Source organism: Carlito syrichta, unplaced genomic scaffold (assembly GCF_000164805.1).
Source record: "Carlito syrichta isolate Samal-C Ts95f unplaced genomic scaffold, Tarsius_syrichta-2.0.1 Scaffold303504, whole genome shotgun sequence".
NCBI classification, from domain to species: Eukaryota; Metazoa; Chordata; class Mammalia; order Primates; family Tarsiidae; genus Carlito; species Carlito syrichta.
In genome coordinates this window covers 247,212-261,929 of record NW_007247600.1, presented here as the reverse complement: position 1 = coordinate 261,929, position 14,718 = coordinate 247,212, and the positions used below count along the sequence as shown (strand labels likewise).

At 40.5% G+C, this 14,718-nt stretch overlaps 1 protein-coding gene across 1 annotated transcript; it reads right to left on the bottom strand.

Moving 5' to 3' along the window:
• Positions 1-3,447: 3,447 nt before the first annotated feature.
• TAAR8 (trace amine associated receptor 8) lies at positions 3,448-4,472 on the bottom strand. Its single transcript, XM_008058596.2, is given in 2 exon segments — positions 3,448-3,881; positions 3,884-4,472. Coding segments are annotated over 2 exon segments (1,023 nt in total).
• Between the last annotated feature and the right edge of the window lie 10,246 nt (positions 4,473-14,718).

The window sequence follows — 14,718 nt, the reverse complement described above, 5'->3', positions numbered from 1 at the left end:
TGGGATCATCCCATTCTCCTTTATGGAAATTGAAACAATTTGAAGTATTCTCTTATGTTTAGGAAATAACCATTTTCCGAGTTTTAACCAAAGACTTTGATGGTCAGTGTGGCCAGGCTCAACTTTCTTATTGGACTCTAAGATCTAATAGTCTCCCACTAATCCTATGAGGTTGTCAAAATTTCTGCTTAATTCTTTATGTTCTCAGATGCAGATGTTTCTTTTGGAATTGGCTAATAACTATTGAAAAAGAGTTGCCTTAAATTTTAGATTCTTCTCTTCAAATTTCCCTTTTTCCTGTATCTTAAATAGTTCTTGACTGCCTTTATATTTCTCTGACATTTTAAATATATTTAAAATAGTTTTTCCTGATTTTCTATATACTCTCAGTAGAATTGACCTATATAACCTAGTCTACCATCACTGAAAGATGATGGTATATATAAAATGTTTAATAAGTGTAATAGGAAAATTATCTTAAGTGATATATATGTAGTATAACCTAAAGTCACTGATTATATTTACATCTTAAGTAAGCTAAATAATCATCAGAAATATATGTCTTGTAATCTGTTTCTGTGTCGGGGAAAGAATTGTTGATGTAGGGGTACTAGTTCTCAATGGTAACAAGGCAGACTTAGACAAATTTATTTTCAGTCATACCATCTGAAAATAATAATATTTTTGAATATATTCTTTTTCTCATCTAGTTATATTAGCCAGTACTTCTAAAACAATGTTTGTACAACGTAAAAATATTAGAGCATCTTGTCTTTAGCTAGACCCTAAAAAGAAGTCTTCTAATGTTTTACTTCTAAGTTTGTGCTGAATATTGATGCTAAATATATCATTACTAATTAATGAAAGAAACAATGAGCAATCAGAACTCAGAGAAATAAAACTTAGATGAGATATAGTAGTCTTTATCCTAATGTTCAGTATTACCATGATTTTGTGTCTTAGTTCACATTCTTGTGAGTGATAATGTGGTGAACTTAACCAAAACTATTGATGAGTTTTTCCTAGAATCGTTTGTCCAACTCTAACTCATTCACATATGACCAGGGAGGTTATTATGTGGGACCAACAAAGGCATTATATGCTTGCACAGTCAGAAGGCTGTGACCAGCATATCGGAGGTAGTCATATTTAGGAAAGACTATTATGAAGGATGTGAGAGACTCTAATCACCTATCTTCTCTCTCCTTTATGAAGTCCCATATATCTACTACATGTTCAAAAGAAACTGCATGTTTAGAATTATACTGGAGGTTACCACATCATTTATAGCCAAATAATATTTTGCTTACCCACAGGATCAATTTCAAAAATGTTTCATTTACTTTGAACTTATGTCACATTCATTACCTATAATTTAATTTGGCAACAGTGCAACTCTATAGGATATTTACTGAATGAGACTACTAGCTAACACTTTCACATAATTTCTTCTATTTGTACTCTATACTGTAAAAATAGGAGGCATGATATATTTTCTTTACCACAACTAGGCTGATCTAGTGAGTATAGCTAAGTGATAGCATGAAACTGTATTTATTGATTGTTATCATGCTGCTAATCTACTCATTGCATTCCAATTTGTCAAGCCCAATCCTTCACTTATGGAAATTAATCCTACTGGCAACAAAAGATTTCCAGACTCCTGTCTACGTGTGCAAGTCCAAACATGCTTGAAGACCCATCAAAGCCCTTTCTATTAAAAAATAAAATCTCCTTTAACTCCTTTTTTAATGCCCAAGGGCATGGGGCACACGTAGGTGAGATAACAATGTTACAGGTCATTGGTCCTCTGCTCCCAGGACTCAGCATCCCTGACACTTTTTTGACCCACAATAATATAACTTAAAATATGTTGTCCGTATTACCCTCATGATTATTTTCTTAGTGAAAAATACGACATATAATACATTTTCAAACCTTAGCCATTTCTGACAGAAGTACTTACACATAATTCATGCTCAAAGTTTATTTGAAAGGATTAAAAGACTTGTTGGAAATGAATGAGAAACAAAGTACTTGAATAATTTTAATTAGGTAAACATAAGAAAAAAGAAAAAGGTTTGTATTCCACTACCTTATTACAATTTAATTTCATTTTACAAAACATTCTATGCATTCTTAAATGACTTTTATTAACTCAAGAGTGCAAAATATTCCAGGATGCAAAATATAAAATTATAGTATGCATTGCTTATCCTCTTTTTAATATACTTTTTGCAATATTAGCATAAAAATTCTTCATGCTGCAACATTCTAGGAAGTGAAATACACATTGTTCTTATGTCAGAAAAACTCAAGAAATGTGAAAGGTGGGACCCCGAGAAACTTAGAATAAACTTAGCTCACATTTTGCCTCAGCATAACCATTTGTGCTTTGACTGACATGCTTTGAATCTAGCACAGGTTTGACATAGACAGATAAATTTTCAATAGTCAGGTTTTAGGAAGCTTTCAGACATTCTACTGCAGGCCAAGCTGGCAGCCCCTTGGCAAATCTCCATAACATGCAAGACAAGGGCAGCCCGACCTTTCAATTCATGGTTTAGCATAATAATCTCTAGGAAACTTTCAGGTTCCTTGTGGAAAGCCGAAGGTCAAAGATCTCCCCTTAGCTAACTGAAGCCATAGAAATAATAAGATTACCTTTTTGCTAAAGGTGCTTGTGGATTGCGAACCTCTGACTTGTCTTTTGCAGGAAAAGCCCTTGTCTCCTCCCATCTAGCCCACCACCCGAAGGCATGAGATGCTAACATCTGGCGATGTCAAGAGCTAAGACCTGTGTGGCTACAATTACCATCAAAACCTGCAGCCCTGAATATTCCTCCCGGCCTAAATTCCCTTTTCCCTAGGCCCCTAAATGTGATCAGTTCTTGGCCCTTAGGCCCCTTTTCCAATCTGTGAAAAGTGAATAATAAACTTTACTACTTTCTTCTTTCTTCCTTGTTGCAATCTTGCATTATTCCTGCGGCATCGGCATTGGCATCCGCACTGGCCCACATTGCCTCGGTTTATCCTTTCAAATACTTTACTATTGCAGCCCTAGCAAAGTAACACAGTGTCACAAGAGATAGGTAAAAAATAGCTATTTCAGATAATGAGAGTTGAGCATAAAAGAGAAGAAACAAACTTCACATCCAGAAATGAGAATCAGAATTTAGAAAACTGAGGGAAAAAAGTGCATGCAGCAGGCACGAAATAAAACACCGAGACAGGTTATATATGTGAAACACTTTATCATTTATTATTTAATGTACTAAATATCTCAACAATGGCTTAATGGTTTAAACTTCCTGCGACCTTTTTCCCCAATTAACTTGAAACATATTTCCCTAATTTTGAAAGGCTTTATTTATTTCTTATATTTAATTTCATTTTAAATTCATAATTTTGAAAATATCCTTAATTTTCACTACTTAGCGCTTACAGCTATTCTGGAAATAAAGTAATACTTGAACTATCTTTTAAAACTTCCCCACTTAGAATAAGTTTTATGGCCTTCCTAAACCAAGGATAAAACAGAGCATAAATCAAAGGATTCATGGCTGAGTTATAATAAGCACCCCAACAGCAAATTTCATAGATATAGGCAGGGGTTATGAAGCCCATGAAAGCATCAATTAATGTATCAATTGTATATGGTAACCACAAAATCATAAATGCTACCACCATGACTCCCAGGGTTTTAGCTGCTTTTCTCTCTCTCTTGGCCACTCTGGCTTTGCAACTCTCTGAGGATGATTCTGTTTTGTTACTAGTGTTTTCTATCTTTCTAGCCTGCTGTCTAGCCACAAGAAATATCTTACCATAGAGAATTATCATAACAAGGGTAGGTATAAAGAATAACAGAAAATCTATCAACACCAGTCTTGATTTACAGCAATTTGACAGACACCTACACAGTTGAGAGCACTTACTAATTCCTCCATTCCATCATCATTGGCACCTGTGTAGAACACAGCACTGCTGTACATGAGAGGCAGGATTCAGGACACACTGATGCACATTTCTGACACAGACACCGTGAACTTGGTGGGATAGAATAGAGGGTCGGTGACCGCGATATACCTGTCGATGGAGATGAAGCACAAGTGGAACACAGAGGAGTAACAAAATGCCACATCACAGCAGCTGTGAAGGGTACAAAATTTGGCTCCAAAGTACCAACAGCTCTCCACAGATCTGACCACGCTGAAGGGCATCACAGTCACACCCACCAAAGAGTCAGCACAGGCCAGAGAGGCAATCAAGAAATTGGTCAGAGAGTGCAGCTGCTTGAAATGAAGAACTGAAGTCATCCCTAAGAGGTTTCCAAATATAGCCAGCAACCATCCAAAGTTGAACGCTGAGTACAGAATCACCCAAGACCCAGGCGGGTAGGGGGTTTTAACACAAGATCCATTCACATCCTCATAGCAAAGCTGCACAATAGGTTGGGAAAAGTTGCTGATCATGACTCTGCTGTCTGATGCCTGCTATTTCTGTTTCTCCTTTGTGGTAAGGAATAATAATCTTGAATTCTGAAAATTAAAGAAAAATCAATCTGCATATCTGAGTATTGCTTTCAAATCTTGCCTCATATTATTTTTCCATTCTAATTATAAAGAAAAATTAAAAGAAATTCAAAAGCTCAAAACATCATTCTTTCTTGAGAGACTCAAAAAAAACCTCAAAAAGAACTATTACTATATGAATTCCTACCTCACGTTCACTGTATTTGTTTGCAGTGTTTGTACTTAGAACTTTGTTAAGTTTAGTTTTGGTTTGTCCACTGCTGCTAGCAGGGTGTGAATGTTAAGCAATAAGCCCCTCCCGGACATTCCTTTGCTTGAATTATGGTAGGCTCTGTGGCGCCAGCCACTCTCCTGGTAAACTCGGTGTTGTTTCAAACCTCCTGCTCACATGCCAAAGTTAATTTACGCGAAGTGACTGTGTAAACCTAGCTTATCTGGCATTCCACTCTGCCCGTTTAGCCATTTCCCGTCAATCACAGGCAACTGAGCTCGAGCCCGCGCAAACCAAAAACAAACCAACCAATCTCAGGCACCCCTGTCCCGTGACATCACCGCAAACCTGATTGGGGACTAATAATGCAATGTCCGCCGACTTCGGTTTCTACGTCATGACCTCTTTTGATTGATTAATGTTGCAAGCCTAGGAAAAACCAGTCATGCCCAGCCCCTCCCTCTGTAATTGTGCATAAAAACTGCTTGCTATACTGGATCAGGGCTCTCAAGCTCGAGCTGCTGTGTCGGTTTCAGTTTGTGAGCCCAGACTCAAGCCTGAATAAAGACCCTTGTGTGTTTGCATCGGAGCTGGCTCTTTGGTGGTCTCTCGGATTTAGAATTTGGGGTTTAACATTCTGTCTTTAATCACATAATTATTACTGTAACCATGTCTAAACCTCATTGTTAACCCCAAGCAAATCTACTATGAATTCTCACAGCCCAGAAATCATATTCACTGAAAACTGAAAAATTTAATTTGAATACCTGGCTCTTTACATCTGTGAAGCTCTTCCTTGCAAAAGATTATCATAGTAAGGTATAATATAATTACACATTTGAAAAGTCACATTTTAATAGGCTTCGCTCCCCTAGGACGTTTTATTAATAGGAAGTCAGCCAATTAACCTCATCCAGTATAATTCTTTACAAGAAATTCTTACAGTGTAAGGTGTGAATTATGAAAGAAAACTTACCTTTCATAATTATAATAAGTTCTTCCATAAAGCATGTTTCTCAGAGCTTTGCTACTTGTAGAAATAATTATGATTTTTTTTCTGAATAGGAGTTTCACTCTGTCACCCAGGCTGGAGTGCATTGGGGCACCCTCATGGCCACCGCAGCCTCGACCTACTGGGCTCAGTTGATCCTTCTGCCTCAACTTTCCAAGTAGCTGAAACTACAGGCACACGCCACCACACCCAGCTAATTTTTTTGATTTATTGTGGAAATGAGGTCTCGCTGTATTGCCCAGGCTGGTCTTGAACCCGTAGGCTCAAGCAATCCTTTCACCTCAGCCTCCCAAATTGCTGGGATTATAGGAGTGAGCCACTGCGCCCGCCCTATGATTTTTATAATTTAAGATAGTTCTTTAAGTTCCACTTATCTGAAAGAGACTAGTTCAGTATTTAACAATAATATTATCTAGTCCTTATTTATAAGACTGTCTACATAATTTTCAGGGCCCTGCACAAAATAAAAATGTAGAGATCCTTGTAAAAAAAAATATGGAAATGACATCATCATTAAAGGTACTGGAGTAGAAAGTTTTTTTCTTTCTTTTACAATCTCTTTTGACCTATCATGATGTTTGACATTTGCTATGTAAGGTCCACTCTCAGGGACCCAGAGGTACTTTCAGGGAGAGTGAAAACTCTCCCAAGGTGTCTGCTTGCCTCGCCCTGTGACTCAGCATGGCTAAACGGGCAGAGTGGAGTGCACGTGGCCCACTCTGCCAGACGACCTTCCTGCCTGCCACTGAACCAATATACCACAGCCAGGGTGGGGCAAGGGAGCTGAGCCAGGCATGTGCCCTTCTCACAGTTCTGCCACCTCAATTCAAGGCAGATGGGGACTTCAAGTGATTGCAGCCTGCATACCAGAAAGCTCTCAATACTTGAGATACTTGGAGTAGAAATGATAGGAAGCTTGGGCTCTACTGAATAGCTCATTGAATGTGCTGAGGCTCTACCAGCCTAAGATGAGAAACAACAGCCTCTGCCCAGCCTGAGACTGCACAGTGTATGACTGACAGCAACCTCTCCCCGTGTTGCATCCAGCCCTCTGCAGGAATGGAAGAGGATGGCAGTGGTCATTGGTCAGTGTCAGGAGGAGGAGGTTGGACAGGGCCCGCAGTGCTGGAGCAGGTAGCTGAGAACTCTCCCCAGTTAGGTGGGATCCAGGTGCAATGCAGGACCACAGGGGAGCCAAAGTTCCAGGCACCCAGCCCATGCTCCATTGCCCCTTCACTTGACAAAACACACATTCAAAGATAAAATTATTAAGAAATTCAAGATGACAACTGCAGGCGTGAAACATTCATAGGAGGACCCTGTACTGCTGCCCTAGTCACCAGCCCATGGAACAACCCTGCCAATTTAATTTCAAATATTAAGTCATGTCTTTGTAATAGTAGCTCAATGACGAAGCAAAGAATACCTCACAGGGAGGTAGTTACAAAACTTCCAGATGGGAGGGTGTGGGAGCTGAGAGCCTTTCTTGACACAGAGGTTTGATCTCGCAATATTAACAGGGCTTGAGGGAATTATGGTGAGAGATTCAGGACTAATGCTCCACAAAAAGGATTTTGGGTCTGGGAAAAATAGTTACCTTTGGTCATATACAGCACTAACTAGGAAGTGGCACAGACTTCTTTCCTCCATGACAGTACATTCAGGACTTGGAAACAGAATTACGATTTACCATTTAGGATAGAGATATTTAAAATATATTGGAATAAATGTAGAAGGATATATATATATATATTTGGGGGTGTTAGAGTCTCACTCCATTGCCCAGGCCAGAGTGCAGTGGCACTCTCACGGCCACCCCAGAGTTGATCTGCTGGGCTCCGGCAATCCTTCTGCCTCAACCTTCCAAGTAACTGGAACTATAGGCATGCACTACCAGGCCTGGCTAACTTTTGATTTATTGTAGAAATGAGGTTTCACCAAGTTGTCCGGACTGGTCTCGAACCCATGGGCTCAGGCAATCCATTCACCTTGGCTCCCAAAGTGCTGGGATGACAGACTGAGCCACTGAGCCTGGCCACAAGAATTTATTTTAGAGGTGTGACATGAAAACAATTATTCAGTGATCATCTACCAAATTCTTCTTGGTACCGCTATCTTATCTTCTCTTTAAATTCTCAGACCTCACTTAATCTCACCCCACTCTTATTCAGTAACTATGCTTCCATATTTTTTCTGAAATATGAAATCTACAATATAAGGACTAAAAGGATGCAGGGCTTCAGGGCTGCATGTTGGAAGCAGGAGTCAAGGATGGTTCTCAGGGTTTTAACTTGTCAATAAGCAAGATACAGCATGTAGGAGAAAGTATATTTGGGAGGGAAATATGATGGGTTAGGTTTGGACTGGCTGGAAGAACATAAAACTGGAATTCTTTAGCAGGTATTTTAATCTGTAAGTTTTCAGCTCAGGAAAAAAATATGTGCCAGAGACAATCATTTGGGATTCTTCACATTCTGTTGTTTTTGACTCATAGAAATAAATGTGATTGCCTGGTGCATGCCTGCCATTATGCCTAGGATATCTCAGATACTCCATGTTTGTTGACTGGATTAGAGTGTGCAGAGCGGAAATAGAAGGAACTAGAGGAGCACTCGCTTCAAAGTCATGCCTACAAGAGAAAGAGTAGGCAAAAATACACATGAAAAAACAGAAAAATGTGGTCCCCTGGTTGCCACGCGCTGAAAGAGTTTCAGGAAGGACAGCACAACCAGGGTTGTCCAAAGCTGTAGATGTGTCAAGTTCAATCAAGACTGAGAAACTTTGGCCCCCTCCCCTCCCTTGGGGAGGTGAATCTCCTCTCTCTCTCTCTCTCTCTCTCTCTCTCTCTCTCTCATTTGCTTTCTAAATAAACTGTATTTGCCAATCTAAAAATAAATAATAACTGAGAATTATTCATTGGCATTAACTGGTAGACTAACGACGAGCACTAGTGAACCTCTGGTGGAGTGTTTGAGACAATATAGTTTGCAGGACCCGAGAATGAGTGGGAATGGGGAAGGAAGGCAAATGAGATCATGAGCATGACTGGTATTGTCCAACTGTAAAGAAGAAGAGAGACACGTAGTAGACTGCAAGAAACATGGGTTCAGGAAACATTCACATTGCATTTTTGTTTGAGTTTGAGTTATTTGTTGTTTTGAGGTATTAAAAAAAAAAAAAGAACTGAGAAATATGGAACCAGAGATTGAACTCTAACTGGAAAAGTGGTACTGCCAAACAGGGAACCCATCAGTCACAGGTCTAGGCTCTGGGTGACTGGGTTTCAGGTAGTAGAAATAGGGTAGTTCCTCAAAGCCAGAGGATCAAAAACTGCCTCTGTCTTATGATAGGAAAGTCAAGTCTCTGAGTTTTGCTGACTGGCTAGGGATACCTGGGCTCACCGGTCAGGTAAGTGTTAGGCCCACTGAGAAGTCTGCAGCCATACCTGGAACACCTGCCTTGTGAATATGGCATCGTTTGTTTCCTATTGCTCTTGTAGTAAATTACCACAGATTTAGTGGCTTATCGCAACACCTATTTATCATCTTAAAACCTTATATGCCTGGAATTCTGGAGGTTAGAAATTTGAAACGAATCGCCTTGAACTACATTAAGTTGCCAGCAGAACTGCATTCCTTCTGGAAGCTCTAGGGGAAAATCGGTTTCCTGCTTTCTCACATTTCTTAGCCGTCTTTAGCTTGTGGTCCCTTCTTCCATCCATAAAACCAGAAGCACAACATCTTCAAATTCTTCTCTGACTCTCCTTCTCACCTCTTACATTTTTAATGACTCCTGTATGATTACCTTGGGCACACCTAAATAAATCAAGGTCATTTTCCTCTCTCAAGATCCTTAATTTAATCACATCTGCACAGACCTTTTGCCGTGTAGGTAACATATTCACAGGTTCTGGGGTCTAAGATGTGGACATCATGGGGATAGAGGCATCCCTCTGCCTACCATAGACATCCACCTGCTTCCGCTGCCAACATGAGACACAGCCCAGGGTTGAGGGTGTGCGGCTGCTTTTGCGGCCTCTGGAGATACTCATCCTCAGATTGTGGCATCCTGTCAGATATAGAAGGCAGAAAATCTAGAAGGATGAGCATCTCTTGTCAGAAGAAAAGCTGGAAAACAAAACCTCTTTTTTTTTCTTTTTTGAGTCAGTGTCACCCTTGGTCACCTAGGCTGGAGTGCAGTGGCAGTGTTCATCAGTTGTCTGCTGCATGTAACAAACAACCACAAATTCTCAATTGCACGTAACATGAAACTCTTATTCAGATGTCTGAGGCTGAGTTGAATTAACTCTACTTCAGACTGTGATAAATGAGAACAGGGAAGTGGAGGGTTCGGTCAATGCTGCGGCAATGCCTCACACATCTTTCATCCTCCTTGGATCTGTGAGACACCCATGCATGGGCTTATGATGATGGCAGGGACTCAAGAGAGCAAACAGAAACAAGTCCTCCAAGGTCTCTGTTAAACCCAAAATTCTAAATCCGAGAGACGACCAGAGCCAGCTCCGATGCAAACACACGAGGGTCTTTATTCAGGCTTGAGTCTGGGCTCACAAACCGAGACCGACGCAGTGGCTCGAGCTTGAGAGCCCTGATCCTGTATGGCAAACAGTTTTTATGCACAATTACAGAGGGAGGGGCTGGGCGTGACTGGTTTTTCCTAGGCTTGCAACATTAACCAATCAAAAGAGGTCATGACGTAGAAACCGAAGTCCTCGGACCTTACATAATTAGTCCCCAATAAGGTCCGCGGTGATGCCAAGGGACAGGGGTGCTTATGATTGGTTGGTTCATTTTTGGTTTGCGCAGACTCTAGCTCAGTTGCCTGTGATTGACGTGAAACAGCTAAACGGGCAGAGTGGAATGTCAGATAAGCTAGGTTTACACAGTCACTTTGCGTAAATTAACTTTGGCATGTGAGCTGGAGGTTTGAAACTACATAGAGCCCACCAGGAGGGTGGCTGGCGCCACAGAGTCTACCCCAATTAAGCAAAGGAATGTCTGGAAGGGGCTTATCGCTTAACATTTACATCCCGTTGCAGAAGCAGAAGAAGTCAGCATGGCAATTGGGACAAACAAAGCTTAACAAAGTTCTAAGTACAAATACTGCTTAAAACATTGTATAACTATACAATCAGTCACTGCCAGGCACCCACATGTGCCTAATTCTACGGGGTCTGAGGTAGGATTTAAAATACTAAGAATTCATAAAATATAATGAATGTGAGGTAGGGATATATAAAATACAATGAACGTGAGGTAGGGATATATAAAATACAATGAACGTAAGGTAGGGATATATGGCAAGTAGAGCTTCTTAAGTCACTTGGGTCCCTCAGTCTCCTGGGCTCAGAACCGGCAGGCTGTCTCTTTTGCTCTCACTGTGCCCATGTGAGCAGAACTGCAATGCTATATGACAAAGAGCATGATACAGGGAGGGGTGGATAATTCAAAAATTAAATCAACTCCACATGGTGTTAATAAATATGACTTTTTCAGCATCGTGTGGAAGAACAATGAGGGATAGCTGTTGCTCATTCCATTTGTCACCTGTAGAAAAGGCACCATACTGTCAGACCCTGCTCAGTGTGGATAACCATCAGAAGAGACTCAGTAAATCTGCTTGTGGCCTAAGTTTTCTGGTCCCAGAGCACTGACCATTCTGGGCCCAGTCTGACTGCCCTGAGTATTGAGTGGGTTGTTATCTCCAGGCAGGCCTGGAACCCATTTGACCCACATCACTATGTCCTTGTTGGGAAATTCTGCCTTAGATAATAACTGGATGGCTCATCAGATGTAAATCAACATTTTCAGTAAGTTTTATGTCTACATTGATATGATATATTCCACCCTCAAAATGATACTGTTGTTATTACTGTGTGTTAGTGGCAGACCCAGATCTGTTATTACTACTGTGTGTTAGTGGTTGCTCAGATCACTCTTCATAAAGGGGTCTGGACCGCTTGGGCATCCTACTTTAGATCACATTGATTTATTACACTGATGACATTATGTTGATCAGGCAGGAGGAACAATTGGTATCTACCACACTGGAGGCCTCGGTAGATACATACTTCCTAAAAGTTTGGTAATAGCCTCTATGAAGATTCAGGCCCGTCTACTCCATTAAAGTTGTCAAAGACATCCCATTCAAAGGACTGCATCTTGTATTCCCTACAACAAAGAAGGAAGCACAACATCTGGTTGACCTCTTCAGGAGGCAATATATTTCCTACTTAGGAATACCACTCTGGTGCATACACTGGGTAATAAAAACTTCTACCAGCTTTGTGTGGGGCCCGAAACATAAGGTCTTCAGTGAGTCTAGGCTGTAGAATAACTTTCACATAGTTTAGCAACCTTGTGATGCTGAAGGTATTGGTGGGAAAAGATGCAGTGTTGATTTTATGAGAGGCTTCACTGGGTAAAACGATGCAGTCCTCTGAAGTTCTGGAGTACAGGCCATGATATTTACGATGAAGAATAAAGCACATTTTGAAAGATGGCTCTTGGTGTGCTACTGAGCCCAGTAGTGATGAAACACTTGACCGTGTGTCTGAAACTGCCTATCGTGAGTTAGGTCTTTTGTATTTTCCAGTGTAAATGATACAGCTAGGACCAATCATCAGCAAGGCTGGAGGGCATACATGAGCTGCGTGAGCTCAGAGCCTGTATTACCTACAGCCGTGACGCCATATTCCCTCCATGTTACACCTCAGCAAAGTGAAGGGGAAAATCAAGCTTGGTTTATAGATGGACTGTCTCAGTATGTGGGCGCAAGCCAAAAATGGATAGCAGTTGCATTATAAACTCACTCAACATTGGTTTTGGATGAGAGAGGAGACAGAAATCTTCCCAGTAAATGAAGCTCTTTGGTTTCGCCTAACTAAAGTTAATTGAACAACACTAAAAATTTGTCCCACTTGCATAAGTCTTTCCTTCCTAAAACTTCCCTCTTAGTTTTTCATTCTTTTTATAAAATACTTCTCTCTGAAATTCTTCTAAAATTTATCTTTTTTTTTTTTGAGTTGGAGTCTCACTCTTTGTTGCCCAGGCTGGAGTGCAGTGGCACGCTCACAGCCACCACAGCCTCGACCTGCTGGGCTTAGGCAATCCTTCTGCCTCAGCCTTCCAAGCAGCTGGAACTATAGATGCACACCACCACACCCGGCTAGTTTTTTTGATTTATTGTAGAGACGAAGTCTCACCAAGGTGCCCAGGCTGGTCTCGAACCCCTGGGCTCAGGCAATCCTCTTGCTTCAGCCTCCCAAAGTGCTGGGATTACAGACTGAGCCATCGAGCCCAGCCCTAAAATTTATCTCTTACCTCCATCCATTACTGACTCAAAAAGGAACCCGTGTGAAAACGGTGTGTATCGTTGTTAATGCTCCCACATTAACAATTTAATTCATTTAACAAGTAGTTATTGTCCAGCAGCTCACATTACTGGCAGGAAAGGACAGAGCACAAACATGTTCATCACAGCCTGAAATGCAGTGGTGTTCCTAGGAGAGGGGAGAATGTAGAGACAGGCAGATGAGGCACTTCTAAGGGAATTTTTTCTAATTCTCAAATAACCAGGATGAATAACAGCAATCTTATATATTCTTGGCTTTGAAATGGTCTATAATGCTTAGCTTAGTCTTGTCCTTAGGAAATAATGTAACATTGCCCTTTGACATTAGACTCGTGTGTGTGTGTGTGTGTGTTCAAATAGAATAAAATATAAATGTCAGTTCCTATGTAATGCCTGGAAAGGGAGTCTGTGACTTTTCATTGACAGAAAGTTTTGGTTTTCCCAACTGGTTCACAACAAACTTGTTTGCACTGGGAAACAAAGGCATACAGAGATGGATCTAAATACCCCAGCTCCAGCATTGAGTGTATATCATCTCTCTGGAGCTCGTTTTCTCATTAATAATTCCTATAATTAATATTAACAATAAGAAAAACAAAATGCTAATACTGAAAACTCACATAATAGGATACAATAGTAATATAAGCATTTTATATACATATCCTTTTATTTATGTAGGTATATGTAATTTTTGTTGTTGTTGGAGTTTCTTTCACTCCATCGCCAGGCTGGAGTGCAGTGGTATGCTTATGGCCACCCCAGCATTGACCTGCTGGGCTCTGGCCAAACTTCCGCCTCAGCCTTCCCAGTAGCCAGACCTACAGGTGCACGCTACCATGCCTGGCTAATTTTTTATTTATTGTAGAGACGAGGTCTCACCAAGTTGCCCGGCCTGGTCTTGAACCTGCCGGCTGAGGCAATCCACACTCCTCAGCCTCCCAAAGTGCTGGATTACAGGCTGAGCCACTGAGCTCAGCCAGTATATGTAATCTTTAAACTGTTTATTTGGATTTTTGTTGTCTCTTACTCTTATGGAGATTAGAAGTAATTGCTTCTCTATGAAAAACTTACTTTTGAACTGACGTCATTTCCTGATTCAGTTAAATGTCTCAACATAATCCTGAAGCTCTTTCTAATATTAATTTCTAATTATAAAAAACATGCTTTTCCAGCATTATGTACAATAGCCAAGAAGCCCTTTTGGGTCACTGGCTTAATAATGTGATTTCAGAGAATCAATTTTATAAATATATGTTTTGAAAGTATTTCCAATAAAATAGCCTTATAAACTGTTTTCTGCTGGAAACATCTATAAAATATGAAACGAACAATATTTATGTGATAGTGGTTTGTTTATTGTCTCTCTGGTCTCCAAAATTTACAGGATTGTTTTACATTGTGCTCATTATTACCTAAAACCTCAATAAGAATGTTCCATTATCATCTCCATTTTATAGGTAATCAACTATGATATACAAAGGGCAAGAGACTTAACCAAGGTTGCAGATGGTGGAGATGGAGAGGGGATGCAAACCCAGGCAGCCTGGCTTCAGAACCTCACTCTGGACCTTTTTACTATATTGTATACA